General features: G+C 47.6%; 1 protein-coding gene and 1 long non-coding RNA gene across 4 annotated transcripts in view; one reads left to right on the top strand and one right to left on the bottom strand.

Moving 5' to 3' along the window:
* LOC134167854 (uncharacterized) overlaps positions 1 to 26633 on the top strand; it is a 1192997-nt gene that overhangs the window by 110268 nt on the left and 1056096 nt on the right. The window lies entirely within an intron of this gene.
* GPR20 (G protein-coupled receptor 20) lies at positions 836 to 26633 on the bottom strand. Of its 2 annotated transcripts, XM_062626953.1 has the most exons (3): positions 26504 to 26633; positions 13014 to 13110; positions 836 to 2488 (listed from the first exon to the last, which is right to left on the bottom strand). In XM_062626953.1, exon 3 carries the CDS (start codon positions 2465 to 2467, stop codon positions 1406 to 1408), a length of 1062 nt encoding a protein of 353 aa, XP_062482937.1. In that variant the 5' UTR covers positions 2468 to 2488; positions 13014 to 13110; positions 26504 to 26633; the 3' UTR covers positions 836 to 1405. The 2 variants fall into 2 exon arrangements, with proteins under 2 accessions (XP_062482937.1, XP_062482939.1); XM_062626955.1 differs by lacking the exon at positions 13014 to 13110 and having other exon boundaries at positions 26504 to 26601.

Below are 26633 nucleotides of genomic sequence, written 5' to 3'. Positions count from 1 at the left end.
GATGGTTGTTTCACAGTCAGACCTCAGGGAAGCAGAGTACTTTAGGATGCCCTAGCTTGGACCAGCCATTCTGAATGGTAGCACCAATGAGTGCCAGGAAAAGCAGCTCACTAGACTTGAATTCATAGTAGCCTTCCAGCTGGAGAAGCAATAGGCATGTGGGTGAGGAAACATGGAGCAGTAACAACAGTTATTGCTGCTCATGCTGCAGGTTTTGCTGTTTTTCCTAGGATAATTTTTTGTATTCACTTTGTTTAACAGGTACAATATAACCTAAAACATATACCCACCCTTGTGGGCAGAATTTTGTGTCAGACTCACACACCTTTTAAACATGGCTCTTAAATCATACTAGTGACTCACTTTGTGAATTAAAATCATGCTAGTGACTCACTCTGTGAATTAAAGTCATTCTAGTGACTGGGATGAATTTCAGCCTAGATGCCTGAGATGGCTTCTTTTTCTGTCCTTGGAAGCATCAGCATTGAAGTGATTGAATGGATGGACTGATAGTGGGAATTAGGACAGCAAGCCCTGATTTTACACCATGCCAGGAAGAAATATCAAAGGAGAGTAGTATATAGCATCCTAGTCTGGTTCTGCTTTTCATCCTGGCTGTTCTTCAGGGGGAGGCGGCAGAACAGCAGAGTTTGCTGGAAAGCATGCTCATTTTCACAGCTTTTTTTTGTATGCTCTGTTTTATGCTTTTTTTTGTGTGCAGTTTAGGAGATTTAGTAATCCAAATAAAGGTGGAACAAATCTTTAATCTCTCCCCAAGCCCAGACGGTGTGTGTCAAAACATACGCACCCACATGTACTTTCTCCTTGTAGCTGGAATAGTGAGAGAAGATGTTACTGCTTGATTTCATCTCCTCTTCCCTGAGAAGATTCAGACTTTACCAGAAACAAATGAGTAGTTACTAGTGACAAGTGGGTTAGAATACTTTCTTTCCCACCCCACTGGCATCTAAGCTCTTTGTGGTGGATAGCTCTGGAAACATCCCTTGTATCCTTTACTCTTAAGCACATGGCCAAGGCCTAAGAGCTTTCATAGAAAACAGAGCTTTGCTGCTTTCTAAGTCATCCCAGGAGTGTTGCATTACAATCTCAAACACAAAAAGAAAACCACAGTGAAGAATTTGTTGCTAGCAAAATGTCTGTATTAAAATACAAAGAAAACTAGCCCATTTGGAACAGTAATTAATGGATTCTCTTTTGTATTGGTAGAAACATCACTGCAAGTTCCATTTTCCAAACAGACCACGATGTTCTTGAGGAATTAATCCCACCACTGTCATTCTGAACCTCAGCCTAAAAAACAAAGAGGTCAAAGACAATAGTATTGTGCATCTTAGCAATATTCCAGCATCATTACACTGGCTTACTGTGTCCCATCAGCTGTGGGTTATATCTGGACACTGCTTGGTGACGGCAAGCTCACAGGGCTTCCTATTGTGTTTGAGAAGGCGATGATTGCACTGGGGCCCTTGGAGTTCTTGTTCATGCCCAGGATGTCCACACTGGTTCGCTCTGGTTCGGTTTTCCTAAAGATGTTTTTCATGGTCGACTGGAAGTTATTGGTGACAAAGCAGTAGACAATGGGGTCCATGCAGCTATTGAGGCTACTCAGAGTCACTGTCACATGGTAGACAAGGAGGCTGACACCATGGGGCATGTCCGGGTTGATGGAGATTGCTACCTGTCGCACGTGAAAAGGAGTGAAGCAGATCATGAAGATGATGAGCACAGTGATAAGGAGTTGCACAGCCCTCATTCTCCTCTCCCGACTCTGGTGCATGAGGCTGGGCTTGGACAGAGCACACATAATCCTGGTGGTGAAGAAGATGATGATGATGAGGGGGAAGAAGTACTCACACACCATCAGGACCAGAATCTTGGAGAGGCAGCACTCAGCAAACTGTATTGCCATGGTCAGGATGGAGAAAGTCACTGCAGTGGCAAAGATCCAGATGAAGACACAGATCCCCTTGGCACACGTAGGGTTCCTCCATTTACGTGAGGCCTCCACTTGCACGATTGCCAGGTAGCGGTCAACGCAGATGCATGTCAAGAAGAGGATGCTGCAGTACATGTTGACAAAGTAGCCAAATATATGAACCAAGGAACACTTGAGGCAGTCCCCTGCACTGTAGAACATGATGATCCGGACAGGCAAGGAAAAGCCCACCAAGAGATCAGTAACAATCAAGTTGATGGTGTAAATAACAGAGGTGGTTTTTGTCTTGGTACGGAAGCAGAAGACGTACAGCGCCAAGCTGTTCAGCACAACACCCACGAGGAAAATGATGGCATTGACCACCATCAGGGCAATCCACAGGCTGTAGAATTCTGTGTACAGTTCTGTGTCGGGGTGGATGAACTTGGAGAACAAGTAGAGGCTGGAATTGGGTTGCTGGGTTGTGTTGATAGAGTCAAGGGCTGGCAGTTGGGTGGAGGAGGTCGGCATGGTCACTGCCTTCCCAGTGATCTGGAAGAGAAAAAACAGAGTAAATTGATGGGGATGTCAGCATTCCCGAAGACTCAAAATATTGACACCTAAGGACATTGTAACCAATGTATTTGTACATCCTCTTTAGTTCTATATATTGCTGCACTCTGAGCTTTCATCTGCCAATATGAGATACCAGTAATCAGTAGGAAAATACCTGGGTTTATAATTACCGTCTTCCATTGGTTCCAGATGCATGTATTGGAGAAGACACACAATTCCCACTTCAAATTTCTCTTCCTCTTCCCTGTGCAAAAGTGGTTTTAAGGCCTGAGCAAGAACAGAGAGGTGCACTATGCCAAGGGAGCAAAGGAGAAGGGAAAGTTGGAGACCTACATGTGGTCATGTTTAATGGCCCAGAGAAACAGATGGGGTTGTTGAGTCCAGGCAGGGTGCATGGATGCTCATGGAGGCACAGGCCATTTTCTGCTGTGACAGGGAGGGTCAGGCCAATATGAAGCACCTACCAACTCTTGTTTCCTGGACATAGTGCTTATTCTTTTGATCCTTCCTCTACTTAAGCAGCTTCTTCCCACCTGGAGGTTCTTCCTGCACCACAATGGGAGCGCGGTAGTGCTGGCAGCCAGGAGACATTTACCTAGCCTATTGGTACAACCATAGCCCTGCCATTTGACTCCTAAAACATATTCCTTCCCTTGATTAGGTGACCCCAGTTACATGCAGCAGCAGTTTGGGACAGACTTCCTCCTGGAGAAGAGAAGGCTGCGTGGAGACCGCATAGCAGCCTTCCAGTATCTGAAGCGGGTCTACAAGGATGATGGGGAGGGACTCTTCATCAGGGACTGTAGTGATAGGACAAGGGGTGATGGGTTCAAGCTGAAACAGGGGAAGTTCAGGTTAGATACAAAGAAGAAGTTCTTTACTGTGAGGGTGGTGAGGCGCTGGAATGGGTTGCCCAAGGAAGTTGAGAATGCTCCATCGCTGGCAGTGTTCATGATCAGGTTGGACAGAGCCTTGGATGACATGGTTTAGTGTGAGGTGTCCCTGCCCATGGCAGGAGGCTCGGAACTGAATGATCTTAAGGTCCTTTCCAACCCAAACCATTCTGTGATTCTATTAAATCAAAGGATGGCTGCATTTTCTAAGCAGGTTGTGTGGCATCTTCTAGAGATCTGCGCTCACAGCACTAGCAGCCAGGAGATTTCAAACCAAGGGCATCAGCCGCTACTCCTGCCAGGCTTTGACAGTTTAATTTGCAAATCAGTCCTGACTTACACACTATTTTAAACTGATTTGTATATTAAAAAGATAAAAAAAAAAAGCCCAATATATACAGAAACTTGGCTGCTTTCAATAAAAATAAATGGTTGAAAAATGTCTGGAATATCTCAAAGCAGCTGAGCAGGATTTTGAGGTTAAAAAAAAATCAGCTTGAATCAGCAAAGAATGGTGCTGAAAGATGTGAGTTATGAGAGTTTGAAATCCCTGCTACCAGAGAGCCAAGTGAGGAAGGACTAGGAGACCTGGAGCTGCAAACACGTCTCCCAGTACTACAGGAATCACAGTGTGTCTCAATGAGGAAAGCCTGCATTGCTAAGGGAGTCTGGATATCCAGCTCTCCAAAGCGTGCCCCATCCTCTGGCAGCGGTCTTTCTGCCTGCGCTAATCCCTTCTGCCGCTTGTGGGGATCAGGAGGATGGACTGAAGGCGTCCCATTGCCTGTGAGATGCTTCAAGCTGTTGGTGGCCATGCACAAACCTGAGGAAGAAGCTATATAGGTCAGAAGCCTTCCAGTGAAAAGTGGCTCCTCAGGAGAGTTCCTGCTCGCCGAAAGCAAGTGTTTCGCAGGGCAGTCCTAACTGGATCCAGAGAGCATCACAGCAGCTCTGAGCCTGCCTGACAAGTGACAAAGCCTTTTCCTGTTCAGCCATCAAAAGCTTGCTTGTTGGGCTAACAAACGACAAATCCATGATAGCTGTAAATCTCAAGCTTTTGAACATCTCCACACCTCCTGCCAAACGTAGAGGGCTTCCAGCTTTCTGGATGAAGAGCTGGGGAACTGAGGTTTAGTTGAAGAGATTCCCAAGTCTCTGTGCATTTGCTGAGCACAGCGTTCCTGATGCGTCTCACAAGTGCTGAGCAGAAGGGAAGGATCTCTTCCTTTGGCTGCTGGCAGTGCTCCTCCCAAGGCAACCCAGGAGGCTGTTAGCCTTCTTTCTCACAAGGGTGCATTGCTGGCCCGTGTGCAACTTGGCATCCACCAGTACCCCCAAGTCACGTTTTCCAGCTTCAGGCTGTACTGGTGCATTCGTCCATCCTTATAAAGTCTCTCCTTGGACCCTCTCCTGTCATTCAGTGTTCCCCTGAGCAACATGGTCCCAAACTAGACACCTCACCAGTGATGAAGGAATGGAGTAATAACGTCCCTCTGTCTGCTGACCATGAACCCTAATGTAGCACAGTGTGTACTTTGCCTTGTCTGCAGTAAGTGCACACCGCTTGCTGGCTTGTTTTCAGTTTAAGGTCCACCGTAATACCCATGTCCTTTTCATTAGAGCAGTTCCTAGCCGGTACTGCTGAATGGGGTCACAGGATATGGCCAGGCAGGCTTCTATGGAGGACTGAGTTATCAATGTATGTATGCTTTCCTAGTCTTTCTCATTTTGGAGAGGGCTGGGAATGAAGTGTGTTTGGTAAATGACCAGCACTCAAGATCAAGAGTCCTCATGGCATGCTACAGCCTAGTCATGGTTATTCTGTATGGTTCATTCAATCCAGGCGAGCATGAAGCAGAACATTTTTGGGGTAAAAGCAGGGATTAAGACTGAGAATTCAGAAGACCAGGTGTGAAGTTCCCTATGGAAATCCCTGGAGAAGTGACTTTGCCACCATGATAGGGCTTAGGTCTGTTGGCCTGGAGTCTGATAATTGCTCTAGTGTCTTCTTGCCTCTCATCTTATCTATAGAAGTGGTTTGAAAGGAAAAGCTGTTAACTTGCAAGGATATTTCTAATCAAATGGCAATTTGTTCTGTTTAGGTAGCCACTCAAGCCCAAGGAGTTGAATTGTCCATTAGAATGGCTGATGCTCAGCCCTAAAGCCCTTCTGAGAGCAAACCCCAGGACAGATTATGCTGCAGAACGTAATCCTGAAGCCTGTGGTCAGACCACCTATAATAGCTCAAAGAACTGCTGGGCAAAGAGGATCAGTCCTAACTTCTGTCCACTTCTGCATATCTCCAGCAGCAGCTGGACATTGGGATATCTTGTATTTCAGGAATGACCGGATTACCTCACCCTGCACTGAACTTGGTGGCAGCTGGAGTAGCACACATGTTCACATTATTTTGTCTGTGTCTGTGAGCCTGCAGACTCCTGGGGGAGAGTCTTGTCTCTTTACACTTTGTGCCAAGCATGCTCATGGGGAATAACAGGAAAAAACAGACCTAAGACTGGCTGGAGATGGAGGAGTTGCAAAGTCTGGCACCTGAGGAAGATGCACGGGGAGGATGCAGGATGCTGGCCCGTTTTCTAATGTTTTTCTGACATTCTCACCATCTGATCTTCTCTGTTTGTTTCACTCTTGAATTACAAAAACAAATGAGCAGATGCCTGGATCTGCTCCCGGATTCCTCTGTGCAGATGCTGTCAAGAGGAGCACTGCGGAAGTCACTGCACCAGTAGAAACTAAGGAATAAAGACTTTGTTGCCCCTCGAGTGCAGCGTGAGCTTGTGATATGAATGGACCAGATGACCTTTGAAGGTTCCTTCTAACCCAAACTGTTTTATGATTCTATAGTTGAGCAAGTGGAGAAGACAAAATCACCCATCCCATCCTTTAGCATGCCCTAGAGAGTATTGAGTTGCGTATTTGTCTTCTTATTGTAATTCTAAGGCACTGGCCATTTGCTCTGATTTGGTATCTTTTTATTAGCTTGCTTCCTATGGGGAATTTATCTTCAGCTTCAGATCCATTGTCACAAACAACTGATATTCATCTTACATTTTTCCCTTTCGGTGAAGTCAGTAACTCAAAATGCATTCAGGTGTTCATCCTCACAATGCTATTGAGGTATGTAGGGCACTTTACAGACTAATAGAAAAGAATCCATGAGTACTCTCCATGCACAGGAATTAAAATCATCATCATACACAGTGTTCCTCCGAGCCCCATGTGCAGTGAAGTGAATTCCAGATATTGTAAACTGCTAAAAACCAACAGGTAACATCTTGTTTGCTAAATGGAATACGCGGAGGAGCTGAATTAGAGTTTGTGTCTTTTCCCAGTCCATCACTTCCCAGTCTGAACACAAAATCCATGGAACTACATGAAAGAAATCCCAAGAAATTGAACTAATTCTGAAGATTTCCTCACTGACAGGCTGCATCTTGGGCTGCAGTGGGACAAGTCTTCCTCTAATCAAATTGGTACTGATGGATGCTTGGGTGGACGGCCTTTTCCTTTCTTTTATGGGACTGCTGTCATCTCATGGCTCACAAGCAGAAGGGATGCAGAACAGGACTAACAAAGCAGCAGCATTCCTCTTAGTGCTTTTAATGAGGCAGAGCTGGACCAAATCCCTGGTTAACAGTTACTAAGTATTTTTCCATTGTGGGACTTGAGAAAGCTGCTTTGCCCCGTTTTGTGGCAGGGTGAACAAGGCACAAAAAGGCAGCATGACCTCGTGCCTGATTAAAAGCAAACATTCCCAAAGATTCCCAGGTCTGCCAAGTCCAAAAATGACCTTGACCAGGTCTCTCTGCCATCAGAAATACTCATGCAGGTGTCAAAGTGAGTCACTTCAGGTCCCCATCACTGCAGAGGGGTGACACACAGCAGCCAGTGATACACATGCCTAAATATTGGGCTTTTATATCCCATTACTTACATTGCAGATCCAGAAGTCCCCTGTGTGAAGGAAATGAACCCTGGTAACTTCAGTAAGTGGAGAAGACAAAATCACCCATCCCATCCCTTAGCATGCACTAGAGAGTATTGAGCTGTGTATGCATTTATCTAATTCTAAAGCACTTGCTATGTTTTGCACTGCTTATTACTTGCAGCTATGGCATGAGCTGGGAAAACCACCATCATCTTTGCTTACAGAGTAAATATCCTTTATGCTAACCCTCTTCCTATAATCTTCAATCAGTTTGGAGCTCAGCTTTCTTCATGTCTAATGCAGCTCTCAGCCCCAAAGATTTCCATGGAGCTGTCAGTCTGCAAAGCTCGTGATGGGTAAACATGCATCCTTCTGAGTGCTGCCTGCCCGTGCCAGTTGGCTTATGCGGTTATGTTATACCTCTCAGGCTGGAGTTTGTCTGTCTGGCTGTGAGACCATGGGTTGCATTTCCTTAAAAGTACACCAGGCATCTGGGTAGAAATGGGATAAGGGCAGGGATGGAGGCTGGAGGTTGACCTGGTTTCCCTCCTTCTGATAAAGGTCCCTGCTCAGCACTGGGAGAGAGGGACTTGCTCTGAAATACTTTCTCATTGTTGCATGACATAACCAATTCCATCATTCTTGGGCCAAATAGGAAACAGATGGTCTCTGTGCTGAAACAGGTCCTGCAGCCTCTTCCCTTGCTCTCTTGCTGCTTGGCATCACACTTGTTCATTTGGCATGGACATCTGCCCCAGGAGGACATCCTTGACCATCCTGTGTTTCATTCCACCCAGCATTTTGCTTGCTGTCAGCCTTAAGCCTCACCCTTGCTGAAGTTACCAGGGTTCACTTCCTTGACCCAGGGGACTTTTGGCTCTGGCTCAGCAATTTAAGTAATGGGATACAAAAGAAAAGGCAAACTGAGATTTGTCCTATCTGCTCGCCAAAAGGGTTATTTATTGGTGTGTGCAGATAGGATCTCTGTGTGCAGACCCAGAGACAGAGAACAAGAGCCATGCACTGGGATTGGGAAGATGAAAAGGACATTAGCAAGATGAAAAGGACATGAGCAAGTGTTATATAGTATGAACAACTTCAGCTTTTCTCATCTCCCTGAATCAGAACATCTCATACAGCAACCTGCCTCCCCTATCATCCCCCCTGTCCCCCTCACTCTGCTAGTGTTAACTCTGCAGCCTGGGATGGCAGCAGAACGTGTTTAGTTTTGCAGCCTTTCCATGTTTAAAGTTCCCTGGGTGATTTATCATTGTATTTATATATGAAGGGTTAAAGTCCCTCTCTTTCAGTTTAAATTGTATGATTCTCCTGGCAAGCTCTCACTCAACTCTGGCTCAAACTGGCCAAATATGGTGTTTTTGTGCATGTTGAAGACCTTGCCCTATACGTGGTAAAGCTTGTTCTGTGGGCCTCATGATCAGCCAGGGGAGGGTGGGCTTGCTGACAGTAAGAAAGGGAGATAAAGGGAATGAATCCAGCTGCTGAAAGGGAAAAGCTGGTGCCTATCTAGCCCTCAGGCTGTGAGAAAGGAGGTGAGGTCCAGGGGAGAAAGATTACGTCCTGAAGCAGAAATGGGGCTGTTCCCAGGGAAGATCCCGTATTTGCACACATCAGATCTCTGCTCTCACTTGATTCCTGGGCACTGATGTCTCCTAGAACCCCCTAGGTCTAAGGGTGGCCAGATGGAGTGTATTAAACACCCAGCTGCTTGGGAAATGCAGTTGGAAATAGTCAAACCCCATCCAGACCTGGATTATTCCTTCTCCTTCAATGCCATGGAAATGGAAGGTGCTTTAGGGACACAAACCACATAATTCTGTGAGTGTCACATTCAGTGACACCTGCTTTCTTACGGTCTCATGCCTTGCAGTGGCTTGCAGGGCTGGATGAATGCTTTGCCCTGCTTGAGTTGCTTATTATAACTGTTTCCCCTGTGGACACTTGGCTGCCTGGATGAGCACTCACGTTCCAGCTCTTGGCTCTGACACTTGTTTGACTTTCTCCTTACTTTGCTGCCTAATTTCCTGCAAATGGAGGTGATCTTTCCCTTCTGCCAAAGCTTGGCTGAAATTAGCCAACACGTTGAAAAACATTAGGAGGATGGAGGAAATCAGAACTGACAAACACACTAATAGGAACTGAGAGTGATCCTCATTTCCTCTAATATGAACCTGCAAGGAGATGCTAGCGCTCTCCACCACACAGCCTTTCATTTAGGTTTTCTTCACTGCAAATTCACAGTTTCTTTGGCATTTAAACACAGCAAACAGGGCTGGATTTGCAAAGAGAGAGTGTTGCTTCTTGTGTTATCCTGAAATGAAGTAATTTCAGGTTTACACTGAGTCATATCTTCCCTATGGCAGAACCAGCCTGACTGGGGACAGATGATAGTTTATTACTTAGTGTCTGCACTGACCAGCCGTGGCATGCTTGCCCATGTCTAATGAAGAGCGTGATGGTCAGCAGCTCCTGCTCTCTTGTGGCCTTTGTCTGAAAGGAGAAAGTGTGAACTTTGCCCGCAACAAAAGGGATTAACTCCCTTATTGGCTCTAATGTCACCCATGAGAATCATTATTTATCATCTGGCCAGAGTTAAAACTTGGATGTTCAGTCCTAGGCATAGCAATGGGCTGTCCTTCAAGTCATGTAACCAGTCTCAGACTAAGGATGTGTGAAAGTTAATGTAATGTTGGTTCTTGGGCTGATGTTGTTGATGTGCTATTGAGCTGTTTGCCTCCTGCCTGATATGCCCAGTTAACCTACATGTGTTCCTTCATCTCCGAGGCTCCGCTGTGGATGGGTGATGGATATTGCAGTGAGTTGTGATTTGAATTCCACCCATCATGCTGTGTTCTGTGTTCAGTGGTGCATGTGCACGTGGATGAACCCCACGCTCCCCTGCAATCCTCAGGCCAAAATCAGGTCCTCTGATTCACTTTGGACAAGCAATAACCTGTGGGTGCCCAGGCAGTGATTTAGTCCAGCAGGTCATGCTAAGCCATGAGGGATCACTGCCAGTTAGAAGAGGGAGAGCGCTAAGTCTCCAAACTGCATTCCTCATTTTCACAGAACAAAGTGACCCAGATGGGAAGGAGGCCACTCAGCTTGGCCCAGATGCTCATTCTCCTCATCCAGGCTTGAACCTGCTGCTTAAAACCAGGAGACAGATCAGTGCTGGACACCCCAGGGACAACCTATTTAAAACTTGGAAAGATCTGCATGGTCCTCCCCCAGCCCTGTCCTGAGCATGCATGCAAAACATGGAATGAAGCTCCCAAAGATACACCGAACAGGAAACTCATGTGCTGGCAGATTTCTTATGGACTTATACCTCCTTTATGCCCATTTGCAGCAATAATGTGTCATCCTTTGAGAAAAGGAGTTCAGATTTACATGTATGAGCCAAGAAGTGGGATTGTACATACATTGCCCTTCCAGACCTGCAAATGTGCACCCAGTGGTGGCACCCAGAGGTCCTTCTGCACATCTGTAATGAGGCTCACTAGTACTTGTCACCTTCAAGTGCTAATAAAGGGTTTACACCTCCTTTTGCTAGTTTATGCCACACTGTGTAGAAAAGTCCCTCCTGAAACTTTTAGATGTCTACAGCTGATACCTTTGCATTTTTCATGTCCTCTTTTCTGCAACACCAGATCTTGGCCTTGGAGTGACAGAAATACTGTCTTAGTGAATGCTCTGTAAATCAAGCTGTTAGCATTAAAATGACCAATATCTCATAGCCTGGACCAAGTGCCATCTGTCACAAGAGAGCACGGAGTGACATCTCTGTGGTGGTAGATGCTGTATATTTCTATCTCTGATGCTTCAAGAGAATTGAGGGCATCACTTCCTGCATGTATCCCTCTCTATCACTGGGGACCAGTATAATGTGAGGAGAAGGAATATCTTCTTTTTGGAGGGGGTATTTTCTTCCAAGAGGATTTAATATGTCTTTAAAACTAGATCTGGAAAGAAATGTGAGTTTGGAGTTCTATAGCTCCAGCCAGTAGAGATGGATTTGTGCCTGTCTGCTTGGGAGGCTGTAACAGTATGAGAGAAATGCATTTGATTTTATTGGGATTACAGTAATCCAGCTAGCATTTCAAGGGTGCCAGGGACAACACGCTACAAGTGTTGGTTTAGAAGAACAGCTATCATGGCTGCAGTGAAAATTACCATATAGGCACATACAGGAACTTCACAGTGTAAAGACATCACAGGAGATTAAACTGGGCAATATCCAGCCCGTGCATTGCTGCTAGCTTTTGAAAAGGAGAATTTAATTGCAAATTTAGCTGTCTTTGAGCACTTTTCCCTCTTTCTGCCTTCAGCTGCCTGCTTTTGCTCTCTTGTTGTCAAGAAATCCGAGAAGGACAATGGGGAAGGAGCAGCAACAAAGGTTTGCTGTTGAGGAATACCTGCATGACGCAGGGATGGAGGAAAGCAGAAGCAATGCTCATACCCCAGGAAGCACAGTGACACAGATGCAGGGAGGGATGAAGGGATGATGCAGCAGGGAGAAGGGTCACATCATACATCATAAGCACAAACCAGCCCCCATGGGTGCAGCTCGGCAGCCCAGCACTCATTTCAAGCTGTGCTGCTCTCCCATCTGCAGGGAGAAACTGAGGCACGGCGGGAGCCATGTGTGGGCTTGGCCCAGGGAATGCAGCATGATGGGAGACCTGGGCAGGGAACAGGCATTTTTTGAGGTATCCCAGGATGGACGAGCAGAACTTAACCCTTTGGGAGGCTGGTTTCTGTGGTTTCCTTTGCTCTTCACCTATGACACTGTGCTGTGCAGACAGAGCCCACAGTGCCTGCAGGGTTTTGCAGATTCTGGATTAGCCAGGTTAACCTGGAAACACTTGGAGCTGTTGGTAAGTGCATTGCTGTGAAAGCAGGGAGCATTCCTGAACCGACCTGGGTAAGGACCTTGGAAAGGATCTGCTTCTCCTTAGGCTGACCCAACGAGCAGGTTCAGAGAAAGAAAACAGCATCTTTCCTACTGCTGAGCTCACACCCTGCTGCACGTCTGAAGAGAGGTAAAACATCCCCAGGTACAGATGACTCCAGTGCACCATCTCCTCTCCTGGCTCCCAAAACCTTCATGAACACATTTCCCTCAAATTGAATTATGTCTTGGAATACACAGATAGAAACAAGACATCATCCCACTCCTCACAAGAGCTGACAGAGTACTTCAGTGAAGGAAAGCCAGTTCTTTAACACACTTTTTATCACACCCCATCTCCAAATATCACAGCACTGCCCAAAACCCAAGAGCAGAGAAGCTCACAGAAGGAGAAGCCCCTTGCAACCCCTCACAGTCACCGACACAGCCTGGCTCTCCAGGTTGGATACCTCCTGATGGTATACCAGCCACATGGGCAGAGCCAGGAGCTTCCCAAAGTGCACATCCACATGTTCAGCACAGGACCGTATCCACTGCCACCCCTTCCAATTCTCCCTGCTGCAGTAGCCATGATTTCCACTATGGATTTAGGGTCCAGTCTCCAGCAATTCCCTCCTGGTCCCCTGCTGACACATTTCCAATCCCCCCTTTTCTCTCTGACCGCTATCCCAGAGCATTCACTGCAATGGTCCCTGCAGTATATTCTTCCACAGTGGACAGACTTACCTCTGGCTTGATCTCCTTTCTATGTTAGAGGAGCTGCAGGGAAGAAAATCTCCTTGTGGACCTGAATGCTATCACCCCAGGACAGAGACATCTGCTCCTACAAGCAGAACAACTGGAGTGACTACAAGAATATGAAGAAATGCCTAATCCCTCTCTCGTGCTCTCTCTCTTCCCCCCTCTCTTCTAAATATAGCCGTGCAACTAATGGGAAAAAATACACACTACTAAAAAAAAAAAAAAAGAGAAAGAAATATTTCCACTTGTCTTCAGTGCTCAGAATTTCTCCCCAAACATCTGGCTTCTTGCCCTGAATCTCTCTGAAATTTATGAAGTGCTGGAAACGCTAAAGAGGGCTCCAGCCTTCCTCACGGTGCCTGTGCCTGAGCATCTCTAGTAACCTAAACCTGATGTTGCTGTCCTCTTCTTGTCCCCTCCATGGGCTGATTTTCCTGTGTCTATGTGGGAATAAGGTCTCCTTGCTGAGGACTTGCCAACTGTATCCTGGGTGCATCAGAAGTGTGACTAACAGGTCGAAGGAGGTGATCCTGCCTCTCTGCTCTGCTCTCATGAGACCTCACTTGAAGTATTGTGTGAAGTTCTGGTGTCCTCAACATAAAAAGGACATGGAACTGTTGGAACAAGTGCAGAAGAGGCCACGAGGATGATCAGGGGCTGGAGCACCTCCTGTATGAAGACAGGCTGAGAGCACTGGGGCTGTTCAGCCTGGAGAAGAGAAGGCTGCGTGGAGACCTCAGAGCAGCTTCCAGTGTCTGAAGGGGGCTAGAAGGATACTGGAGAGGGACTCTTCGTTAGGGACTGTAGTGATAGGACAAGGAGTAACAGGTTCAAACTTAAACAGGGGAAAATTAGATTGGGTATAAGGAGGAAGTTCTTTACCGTGAGGGTGGTGAGGCACTGGAATGGGTTGCCCAAGGAATCTGTGAATGCTCCATCCCTGGCAGTGTTCAAGGCCAGGTTGGAGAGAGCCTTGGGTGACATGGTCTAGTGTGAGATGTCCCTGCCCATGGCAGGGGGTTGGAACTTGATATCTTAAGGTTCTTTCCAACCCAAACCATCCTGCGATTCTATGATTCTATGACTCACTGGCTTAAGGCCACCACAATGCCACTGAGCCATCACCAGTGGACACAAGAGGAAAATGCCTCTGTTTTTTCATCTTCCTGATGTGAACTGGGATTAGACAGAATCATCCCTGGCAGTCACCGGAAGGTGCTGGATCAAACGCCACAAAGCCTGTGTTATGCTTTTAATGAAATCAGCTGTCCAGCACAGGGAGACAAAGGGTGATCCTGCACACTTTGGTGATGCTCTGACTGCAGTAATTTGGGAGAGGGGTTAATAGGGTCTACCCAAGGGCTGGGCCAAAGTAAGTGAATACAATGAGTAAGAGGTGGAAACTGAGAATCTGGGGTTCCACTGAGGAGCCCCCAACATGTTCCTCCATCCTCACACAGCCGTTCCCTACTGGTGGGAGAGTCATTGTGTGTCTCATGTCCCTCTCGGAGCAGGGATTTAAGTATCCCTTCATCCTTGGCTGAATGAGAGGAGGCAAAGCATAATTAATTATCCAGTTGTTGAGGTGGGTTCAAAGTACATGGCTTTCAAGATCTCTCTTTTCACATCAGCTTTCAAGATCTCTCTGCTGACCAATGCTCTACAAGCTCAAATCTCCCGAATCCCCCTAAGTCCCACCTCATGATGGAATACTTCCTGCTCTAAATTGGGTACCAAAAAAAGCTATCTCTTGTTGGGCTCACACAGATGTTCTCTCCAGGAGGGTTTAGAGGTCCTTTCTGGGCAAAAAGGCAGAAAACACCCAAAGTGAGAAGTTGCATCAAATTTAGTTGATTGGAAAGATAGGGAGGATGCATGCTGGATTTTAGTATCAGCCCTGGACTGCTCTTTTCCCTTACCCGTTAGATAAAGGCAACATTGGAGCCAATGCAATAAACATGCCGGATACGGCCCGTCACAACACGACAGGATCAACTGAGAGGCATTAAATTCCAGGTCAAGAGGCCAAACCCATAAATAGAGGGGAGGTAAACTCCACACATGCATGTCTCAGTGGAGCACAAACAGTAGCTATGGTTATTATAGAAGGTTGACCTCATTCTCTGGAATTGGTTTTTCACCCTTGGATCTTTCCCAGGAAGATTGAGCCCATCTTTTGTGTCTGGTTATTCTATTGATCTTCTATTTTCAGTTTCTTAACATTGAGGGGCAGATTCTTCCCCCAGTTTCAGGAACATCCTCCTTGACTTGTTGTGCCTTCTGATCCAGGTATCCAGCCTTTCACAACTACACATGCCTGGGCTGCCATCTACTTTTCACTTCCTTATGGCTTGGAAAGCAAGTGTGATTGGAAGGTCTTCATGAGCCCTGCCTGGATAATCAGCTTGCACTGACTTCCTTCCATTCCAGGAGCTGAATGATGGGAAAACACAAGAGAAGAAACTAAGCCATGATGCAGCATTGAGCAAGGTGGATGAACTTGGTCTCTATGGTTTAAAAGACAACAACAAAGACAAGTGCAAGATCCTGAATCAGTGTTGGGGGGATCCCAAACACAAGCCCAGGCTGGGCAGAGACTGGATTGAGAGCAGCCCTGAAGAGAAGGACTTGGGGGTGTTGGGTGAGGAGAAGCTCCCAGTGACCCGGCTTCAGTGTGTGCTTGAGCCCAGAACCTCCCCGTGTGTGGGGCTGCACCCCCAGAGCGTGAGCAGCAGCTCAGGGAGGGGATCCTGCCCCTCTGCTGTGCTCTGGGGAGACCCCCCTGCAGTCCTGATCCAGCTCTGGGGCAGCAGCACAAGAGGGACATGGAGCTGTTGGAGGGAGTGCACAGGAGGCCATGGAGATGCTGCGAGGGCTGGAGCAGCTCTGCTCTGGAGCCAGGCTGAGAGAGCTGGGCTGGGTCAGCCTGGAGGAGAGAAGGCTCCTGAAGGGGAGACCTGAGAGCAGCTCCAGTGCCTGAAGGGGCTGCAGGAAACCTGGAGAGGGGCTTTGGACAAGGGCCTGGAGGGACAGGCCAAGGGGAATGGCTTTAACCTGCCAGGGGGAGACTGAGATGAGCTCTTAGGCAGAAGCTCTTCCCTGTGAGGGTGCTGAGGCGCTGGCACAGGGTGCCCTGAGAAGCTGTGGCTGCCCCATCCCTGGCAGTGTTCAAGGCCAGGTTGGACACAGGGCTTGGAGCAACCTGCTCTAGTGGAAGGCGTCCCTGCCCGTGGCAGGGGGTTGGAACTGGATGAGCTTTAAGGTCCCTTCTAACCTAAACTATTTTATGATTCCATGATTCTATGATTTTCATTCTATCATTCTTATTGCCCATGGTAGCAAATGATTACATTTCCTCCAACAAAACTTTTCTACTTAGGGAATAGCTTTCTGGAGCAAGACTGTAAGAAAGAGGTGACTATGAGCTATTGGTACCTGTGGCCTATTCACCTGCTCTGCGACTACCTGGCCCTTCCTATGTGAGGATCTGGTTTTGTGCTTTGATGCATTTGAGCTTTGTTCCCATCCCTGCACACCGGATGAGTGCCCTGCACTCCCCCACTATCCCAGCCTCTCCTCCTAGCTGGATTTAGAGCTAGGCTAAGAGTGGCAACAGCTGCAAAGCTTCAAGTTGTGCCTGAGATAGTGCAGAACATGCCATATTGGGAAGCAGATGCTGCTGTTAAGGTGGAGAAGGCACATCCGGGCTCAGGGCCATGCTTTGTCCTAGACTCGGTTCCCACACTCGGCTTCAGGAGGAGTTGCAACCGTAGCTGATGAATGAAGAGCTCCCATCATCTCCTGATTTTATCACCATCTCAGAGGGAGGGGGAAAGGCAGGAAAAATGTTAAGCTTTCTAAGTGGAAAATTTTCAAGCCTGTTTGTTGAATGTGCAACTATTAAATGTTGGAGTGGATGTCTTGAGATTGTAGGTGGAAGAAGGTACTTAGTCAAAATCAGCACATAGGAGAAGGAATAATACTTACACTAGGCAAGAGTGCTACTAGCTTATAATAAGTCCTAGCAATCCCTCAACCTTGCCATGTAAAACAGGGCTGTGTTTAAAAGCCTCCTGTGGCACAGAGCAGCAAAGCAGGAGACCAGACATCTCTGAAGGAGGTGGGAAGGAAGCTGATAGCGCCCATCACCTTGGGGAGATGTCTCCTCTCTTTCTGTCAGGAGAAGGGATATACTTTTCCAGTCCTATTCAAGAAGAGGAGCTGAGTGTCCTTTCATCCCTGCAGAAGAGACTGAGATTGGACATGGCGCAATGAACTGTCACACAGTCGAGATGGGCTCAAGGCACATGGTCAGATCAGCTTTCAAGTTATCTTTGTTGAACAACTCTGTAAGGACCCAGACAAGAATCTGGTGTCTGAACATGCCTGGTTTTTCTTTGAGAAGCTGAATGTAGGCTATTTTATATATACTGGATATACATATATATATTATATTTATATATATATTTATATATATAGGACAGATCCTCACAAATTAATTTTCTTCAGCGGCGAAGGAGAATTTCTACCCAAGAAGGTCTTGGACCCAGACATGACAGAATCAGCTCAGAGAATTGAGGAGCCTTTACCATGGTCATGACTGTGTGGAGGACACCGAAGAGTGGGATCCTCACTGCCCAGAGGACACTGAAGGGTGGCGCCTTCACTGAGCTGTTTGGGAAACCTCTTTCTATCAGCTGCTTCAGAGGAATTAAACTCACACACCCACAGGTGTCCTGGGTTCAGCAGTAGCAGTCCACCTCCATTCAATGTTCTCCTGTTTTCCTTGCAACACACATGTTCCTGGGGTATTTTAACCACTGTCTTACTCCTGCACCAGGAAGCAGGAGAACCAGAAAGATTGATGGGAGACCAAGGGTGGAGAAGCTGCTCCACTGGACTATCCTTTTACAGAGGATAACTGCTGGGAAAGCACCACATGGAATTTGATTTCAGGAGAAATCTGTGGCTACAAAGACTTTTCCCAAATGTGTAAGAATTTCCTTCCTTACAAAGGGGCTTGATCAAGTGTGCTTCAACCTCATCACACTGCCTTGTTGTGGAGAAGTGAGTCTACGTTGCCTTGCCCCTGAAGGAAATCCTTGGATAGGAGTTTGGGAACACTCTCCCCCATGGTGACTCCCAGACTGGTGCTTGGTGGAAGCAATAGCATGGCAAATGGGTGGATCCTGAAAGCAGATCCAGGTTTTGTCTGGTACCTTTGTTAGAGTCCATGGGAAGTCCCGTTTAAAGAAGTACCTTGACTATTGGGGCTGACATCTGTCTCCAGCCTGGCTTTGGGCTTGTAGCACTTGCTCATTTGGAGACAGGGCTGGGCTATTTGAGAGTTTGTTCCCTGCTGTTCTCATGGTGATCCAGGGATGTGGGATATCAGAGATCCCTTTGGGATCTGAACCCTGAAACATTCATGGTGGCTATGCCTAATGTGGTAGCTGGAGAGGATGTATAAGGAAGAATCAGAACCCTCTGTACTGATCTCTAGACATCATTTGTGGGTAAAGGACAACCTTTGCCCTTTTCCTGTAGTTTTGGGGCAGAAACACCAAAAAGGCAAAGAAACACCAAAGAGGCTGCTTCTGCCTGGAGATGGAGAGCTTGGACCGCTTCTGCTGCTCACGTTCATATGCCTGACTCTCAGCATGGGCAACAGAGGCTATGGTGAGCCATAAACATGGTCCAGCTGCCTCTGTAACAGCATCTCAGCAGGGCCCAGAGGCAGCTGCATCTACCTGACATAAGAAGCTCAGCAGAGAGCAGGCAGCATCCTCTGCCAGCAGCTAACAGAGCATCCCTGTGGCTGTCACTCACTATCCTCAGAGGACTGCAAAGGCCAGAGGCCACCATTAGCATGTGGCCCTGCTTCTGAACAGGCTCCATCTGCCTGTTTATGCAAAGAGGGAGATCAGACAGTCGCCATATGGGAGCCTCTGCTGACTGCACCCAGCCGTGATTTGTCTGTTTGATGAGGAACAGCAAAGACAAGTGGTTCCCAAATGATGGTCATAGCTCCTGTTGGGTGAGTCATGGGGGAGGGAGCGTGTAGGAGTCGGTTTCCTGCCTGCTGCATATTTGGGAATTGATTTTCCTGACCATTGCCTCCCTTTCCATTTTTCTCCATGGCATTTTTGCTGATGGACCTGCTGAGCCTAAAGGAAAATGAAGACGTCTGCAGGGAACAAAGAGAAAGCTGCTCCTCTGCGTGACCATGAGGTGAATGGTTTGGACTACATCAGTCCTGCCTTTCTCCAGTTCTTGCATGACAAGGGGTGTGAAGCTGCATGTGCCCAGTCCTGGTATAAATGTACCCTATGATGAGTCAGGATCCCTCTCCCTCTCCCTGTCCCAGTCTGCCCAGTCCGCCACAGCTCTCACAACAGTGAGGTTTCTGACAAGGTTCCTCAGTCAAGGCACCAGCAAAACGAGCCACAAGAGACCCTTTGGCCACCCAACAAAGCATGTCATGTCAACCCTTGGTGTCCATGTCACATTGGGATCCCTTGGAGGGTCCTGCTCTGTCCTCTCTGTCCCCCAACCCAGCTCTGGCCAGCAGCCACCTCTTGTTCCTTTCTTGATATTTGTTCAAAGTTTCAGGAGCTAAATGCCAAGAACACAACGTCCAGTGTCACAACCTCACTGCAGAGCTCTCCCCATTCCCAGCAAGGCATTTCCTGCTGGATTTGTTTGTTGCTGGGCACACAGGGACACTGGTGCTTGGAGGGGAAAGCTACATAGGCAGCCAGGGCATTGGCATCGCTTGGGCACACATACCCCGGGGAGGTCAGAGCAGGGTGAAGCAGCTCTTGCCCAGCTCTGGAGCAAGGGCTTCAAAGAAGAAATTGACAGGATGCTCGGATGGCAGCAGTGGGATGTGGCTTGAGAGTGGGTGAGAAGAAGGTCTCAGCACTCTGCTCTTGCTTTCGGGGAGGTGGGAAGCACAGCGTGGCAGAACTGAGCTGGAAAACCTTGAACACGAGGTGCACTGTGCCCTGTGAGGCTGCAGAGCACAGAAGGGATATTCATAAACACATGGCAAGGAAGTGGTGGGACCTTAGGGGACCAGCCTGGTACCTCCACGTGCTCTGATTTAGCAGCAAACACAAACCTGGCAAGGGACAGTGGGGTGCTCCCAGGGCTGTCTGTTCAATGGCCCTTTGCTGTATGAGGGAGGAAGGACACTCGCAACCCAGAAAATCAGTTCTTTGGACCCACTCTCCTCAAATAGCTCGAGAGAGAGACATTCTCTCCCTGCTCTCCTCCACAACCGTGCTAATCCTCCTCTCCACTCCCCTTTGTTTGCCTGCTCTGCACAGGCTTTGAGTGGCTCAGGGCAGGGCTGTCTTTTGTTAGACATGCACAGAGCTCAGCACTGCTCTGATCTGCAGCAGGGCAGCATAAATCTGATGGATTATCGTAGGAAATGCCACAGGGCTGAAAACCCATAGGGTTCATAGGAACAGGAAGAAAAGAAAGGGCCTCATCTGGGGACATCCCCCCTCCTCAGCCCCCCTGCTGCTGCCTGGTTACAAGTGATTCCTAAAACTGCTGCCTCTGGTGCATTTGCTGGTTGGTTTTTTTTTTTGCCTGTTATTTTGGAGAGGGTGTTTTCCTATGTGTTTTCAGCTGTTTGAGTTTACAGCTTCTGTCCCTGCAGCCAGTTTCTGCTGCAGCACCAAGTTTTGTGTGAGGGGCCTCACTGGGGATAAAGAACCACTTTTGGGGAAGATGCCTCAGTTTCCCTATTGCTGAAACGGCCCCTCTAAGCACAAGGGGCAGAAGTTTTCAGGAAGGGAAGGAGGGAATCCTATGTGTGATTTATAGGGGTTTCTTACTGGAAATTGCAATGTCAGGGTATAAGCAGTTGTCTCTTGAAGACAAATGGATGGGCAGCAAGATGCTGCAGACACTGTTTATGGTGGTATGGGTTTTGCTGTAGAATCATGGACCAGATGGTTCAGAACTCCTAGGGGATATTTTCTCTGCCTGGGATGAGGTTATAGACAGGAACAGATTGTCACTGCTGGCTATTACGGAGGCCTTGAACTCCTTGAGGTGTGAACAATGGATGGCATGATGGAGAGAAGACCAAGGCCCCACTCCAATTGATGCTCATGGCCTCAAAACAGATCAGGAGCAAAAGGTCAACCTGCCGCTCTTGAATCATTCCTTTCCATAACTTCATCTTGTTACTGATAGCTTTAGTCTTTGTTATGTTAGGAGATGCTGCGCAGTGCTATTTGACATGCTTTTCATGGCATTTGGAGGGATTTTTTCCTACGAAAGCGCTATTAGATATAATAAATAGTGTTAAATGGGCTAATGAAAGGGGAATGTGTCTCTGCCTTGGAAAAGGTGCAAAGCAGTGAGAACGATCTGAAATCCAGCAAACATGACCCACCAGGGCAGAGCAGCAGAGCTGGCCTTTAATCTATAGAAGGGATGACTAAAGGCAGACCTGATAGCTGGTGCAGAGATGTCTGTGGTAGCTTCCCTGGGCATGGTGCAAGATGGGTTAATCTGACATGGCTTAGTTCATTAATACAAGCCTGTACTAAATGAACAGCTCAATTTGTGGTGGTCCCACTGTAGAGACCTCCTTTGAGTAACAGGAATCCTATTGCTTGTGTCTTCTAGGCTAGGGATATGCGATCAGCATCCCTGTAATACAGAGTAGGAGCCGCAACAAGGGCAGCTTGAGGATCACTCCATGGTGCTACACCCACAGATCAACCCCATGGCTGTAACACAACCTAAGTGGCACCTTCTTTTGGTCAAATTCTGCTGGTTTCTTTAAAGCAACCATCCAGGCTCTGTGGTTGCTAAATCGGGCTCTGCTTCTTTGGGTGTCTTTCCATTTTCCAAGAAAAATAAACCACAGGCTGTGTATTTTTAGACATGCCATCTGATCATAGCCAGTCGTATATCAGTCCCAATACTGTGAGTCAAGATGCTGAGCTCCGCTGCTGGGCTCCCTTGTTCAAGAATGAGTGGCTGCAGCTCTCCTGAGTGTATTAATAAATCAGTGTGCTAAAATAATCATGCACTTGTCCTAGGTAAGCTGCTCACTAGGAATAACACCATTGGGGTTTATTATTGCTAGTGCCTTAGAGACTCTGATTCCCTGGGTGAACTTAATACTGTCGTGAGTGGAAGATGAACAGCACTGGTATGAGACAAACCTAATCTTAGCAGGGGCCAGAGGCAGCATGACTCCCCTTCCTTTCCCTGTCCTACCAGTGCCTCTGATTCCTGATGTCTGCCCCTTGCTGTTTCAGTCCTGGTTATCCTCCAAGGTAGCTGCTGGTTGGAGTGAGCTTTATGGTGGCTTCATGCAACAGTGGGATGTGAAAACCACCTCTCTTTGTGTAACTCTGCTCCATAACTCAGCCCTGGACCCCTTCAGAAAGTATCAGTGCATCAATGTGGGAATTTGGGTATTATAAATCTCTGCTCCACACTGGTGTGCTCAAACCTTCACAAGTGTGTCTCTAACACCAGAGCATCCTGGAGACCATTGTGTGTTTGATCAAAGCAGCTGGAAGCCTTGATGCTGGCGTGTGAAAAATGGGCTGCCTTGTTCCTGACAGTTTATTTCTTGAGTTCCTTCATCACTCTGATGACGATCAATTTATCCACATGACTGGTAGCTGGAGACAGCATAACACAGCTTGGCAGCCTGGGTTTCTCTCAGAGATGTATTACTTGGCATATTCAACCGAGGCAAAAGGAGCCAGCCTGGCTCTGCTGCGGAGCTGCAGCTCTGTGGGTGTCAAGCAGGTGAAACCCAGCACGACCACCCAGCCTTTCCTCTCCATCCTGCCAGGAAAGGACCTTTGGGATGAGGAGGAAGTTATACCTGGCTAAATACTCTGAGAGCCATGCACTGGCCTCTCCACTGAGATGGGTAATGGCAAGTCAGGCCATGCTGGTTGTAGGGGAAGCTACGCTCTGTGTGTTTGGTTTGCACTGACCACTGGCTGGCCCCTGGGGAGTGGGCAGACCAGCAAGGTGGTGCTTATGCACCCCACTGAGAGGAGAGGATGCTTGCTCAATTTGGGTTTGTGTGGTGGAGGTCTGTGCCCGCCACTCTGCCACATAAGTAACCCACCAGCAATCTCCTGTCCTCTGCACTCAAATGCTAGAAACCCTCTTCATACCATACAAGAAGCTGGCTGAGCTTCCTCAGTGTCCTCTCCTGCTGTTCTCAGGTACCCACTTTACTACATCCTTCTGTGTTGTCACTCTGAGAGGACCCTGGTGGGTTATGAACATCTGCCATGGTCTCTATGTGCATGCTCAGAGCCCAGTGCCATTTCACCTTGCCAATGCCTGCCTGTGGTGAATGAGCAGCTCTAAGGTAGGTACTTGCAGCTTTCTGTAGCTCTGGATGAAAGAGTATTTCATCAAACCTTCACAGCATCCCCAACCTCATCCATGAGGCCAAAGCTTACTTGTAATAGCTTCATTAAGGGGCAAATCTCTCCAGGTTTCCCATAGAAAGGGCTGAGAGCCTCTGTGCAGGCAAGAATGGGGAGCTATCTGGTGGACCACCACATCAGGAGCCCTACCCATGTTTGTTAGCCTTTCCCAGAGCCCCATCTTCTGGGCAGGTATTTGTAAAGAAGGAGGCTGGAGCTGTGAAGAGGAGAGTAAATCAATGAAGTGGAGAGTAGATTGTGACAGCAAATCTTCTTGCACCAAGGTGGAAGAAGTCATTCTTACTGTTGGGTGGAAGTGGTGCTTTTCAGGGGTGATAGGTGAGATGCACATATTTTATGGATTATGCATAAGAAGTAATAAAGAACTCAGTTCCTCTGTGTCTATACACTAATGGCATATTGATCCCAGTAAATAACCACACTGAGACTGAACAGCAGCATCCCTGGTTAATGTCATCCTGAAGGGTGACATCATTTTTTGGGTGTCACAGCCAGTTCAGCCTTGTCCCATCTCACCCCACTGCTTCACTGTTCCCCTTCACTCTGGGCTTCGCTTTTCTATTCCCCTCATTCATCCTTCACCTCAGCACGACCACTTCTGTCTCTGGGCTTTGTCATGCTTAGCTGGACTCTGCTGTGCCTCCCTAGGACTTACTGGATGGGAAATGTTTCTGTGCTAAGCCATCGATAGGATTTGCTCAGCTTTCTGTACTCAGTTGTATTGAGTGGGAGCAAAATTCACAGCTAAAAGCCACAAATTCAAATACAAGTATGAAAACTGGAGAGGAGGTAAAAGAAAGAGCATGAAAGGATGACAATGTGCTTATAATATTTATAATGAGCTTGCTAAGAAGCAGGAGACATTCCTCAGAAGAGGCTGTAGACTTTACCTTAGGTATCACAGGAGATTCATTTAGGTAATATATTGTCTCACCTCCCTAAACCTAGCAACAGGGCATTTATAGAAACCTGCTCTAACAGTCCATGGTGTAAAGGAAAGCCCAAACACTGTGTTTGTTAGAGCATTATTCCCATGGGGGATTTTTGGCTCCCACTTTAGAAAGGGCTCAGGAATTTGGATGTCTCCATTTTTAGATAGCATCTCCTTAAAGGGTGAGGTGTTCCCAATCGTGCTGAGCACCTATGTACTAAACATCCCTGGTTTTGTGTCTCCAGCCTGCTAAAATGCAGAGAGCCAAAATCCCACAGCCCTTTGGACAAGTTGGATTGCAAGGTTTTTAGTCTTTCCGCTCTTAAAGGGGATATAGGGCCGGGACAGCCCATGTCCCTATGGGAACCACGTCATCCCCAGGGCATGATGCATGTAAAGGGGAGCAGGGCTGCGGCGGTGTTGTACGTGCGCATAGTGGGATTTATTGCTTTGTTCAACAGCCTCCCCTGTTCTGCTTGCTCTGCCTCCAGGAGAACGTGCTGTGAGAGATGTTCCATGTACAATTCCTTCCTTGGCCTTTTCCTCCTTCTTCAAAACAGGGGAAGGAAGGCTTGTAGGGTGCCTTTGGCACATTTGCACTCTGTGGGGAGGGAAGAAGTGGCTCCTTGTCTGTGTTTTATCTCAAAGCACTGGGAGATGGGGAAGAAGGTTCAAGTAGAATGAAGCAAAATGCACTGAAATCAATGGGTAAATAAAGTAGCTCAATTGCACTGCTAAATTACTATGACTCCTGGTAAGAAAGGAGGGGGAAGAAGGGAGTTTTCTTTCTAATTGTGGGTTGAGAGAGATTTCTGTTCACAAAGGAGATGGTAGAAAAGTTTCTTAGTAAAGACATTCCCACCAAAGGCAGTTTTCTGCCCTCATTTGTGCCAGCAGATGCTACAACAAGGAGGTTTTGGGTATTTCTGCCCCTTTTTTTTATGGTTACCCAGCTTTCCCTTGCTTAGGGAGGGATTTACAGAGATCACTGAGATGCAGCATGGCATCTAATCATGGCTGATGGAGGCATTTGCCCCGGTGGTTTTCAATTGGGACTGTCATGCACATGTAATAGGGATTAAACTTGTATATCTGCTGTTTTATTTCTGAATGGGAGTGTTTAAGCTCTGCTGAAGGAGCTTCCATTTCAGGACTGGGGCTGGCTTTTTGCTGAAGAAGAGAAATCGGGCCTGGCATGTGAGAAATGTTAGAAGAAGAGGCGCCTCGTGTTACCAAAACACAGCTGAAATGAGTCTGAAGAGCTGCATTGCCAATTCATCACACTGCCACTGAGTATAGCTTGTGTAAACCATGGGAGATGCTCTCTGTAATGATGTACTGCAGCTGGACACATCTCAGTTGGCGGCGACTTGCTAATGGAGCTAGTGGGACCATTCATCCCTCTCACCCACTCTAGTTCTGACCCAGCCACTTCCCCCATCCACACAGCACCCAAAGTAAGGACATTTTCATGCTGTTTCCCAGGGGAAAAGTTTTCTGCTTCATAACCCTGTATTACAGAGTTCATTCTGAGCCCTCTCAGACCACTTTTTCATGGCCTAGTGTCTACCTCTGCATCTCTATAGAGGGATGCAGGATGCATATGCAGCTGGCCTTGGCAGAAGTAGTCAGTATATGGAGGTAACAAGAAATACTCAAGCCTTCATGCAGCATCCTCCACATGGCTCTGCCAAACCTGCTTTTTACACATAGACATTTCTGTGTTCTCACATACACATCACTGAAATAGTGTACTTTGGTACCCAAATGGATCAGCTCAGTATCTAGAAAAATGCATATTTCTCTTTATGAGATGTTCTCTTCCTTTGCACCAGCCCAAACCTCTCTGACCCTCCTTTACCCCTGCAGCATCCAGCATAGAAGACTGTCCTCTCCAGCACTGTTCCCACCCACATGGAGCCAAATCACATCCAAACCCACGTGCTTCGCTCCCTACCTGAGGATCCCAGCCGCATCCCAGCGCAGCCAGGACTGGAGCACTCTGCCTTCCTGACCTGCAGCTGATGGCTCTCCCTCCCTCTCCCCCCCTCACTCCCAGCCCGAAGCATGCCGCAGCCTGTACTCACACAGCCTGGATGAGAAAGCTCAGCTGCTGATCCCTGAGCCTGCTCCCAGATTCCTCGACCGAGTGACCGCGCTCCTCAGCGCTCAGCCCGGAGCAGGGATGAAACAGGAACCAGACCTCTTTGGTTTACT

Source organism: Pezoporus occidentalis, unplaced genomic scaffold (assembly GCF_034315485.1).
Source record: "Pezoporus occidentalis ecotype Australia unplaced genomic scaffold, CSIRO_AGI_Poc_V1 ctg3, whole genome shotgun sequence".
NCBI lineage: Eukaryota > Metazoa > Chordata > Aves > Psittaciformes > Psittacidae > Pezoporus > Pezoporus occidentalis.
Note: the sequence above shows the minus strand (reverse complement) of the source record. Positions and strands in the feature narration are given on the sequence as shown.

What these genes read in the sequence shown, in the direction of transcription:
- GPR20 (XM_062626953.1), bottom strand. Translation starts at nt 2,467, where the DNA reads ATGCCGACCTCCTCCACCCAACTGCCAGCCCTTGACTCTATCAACACA.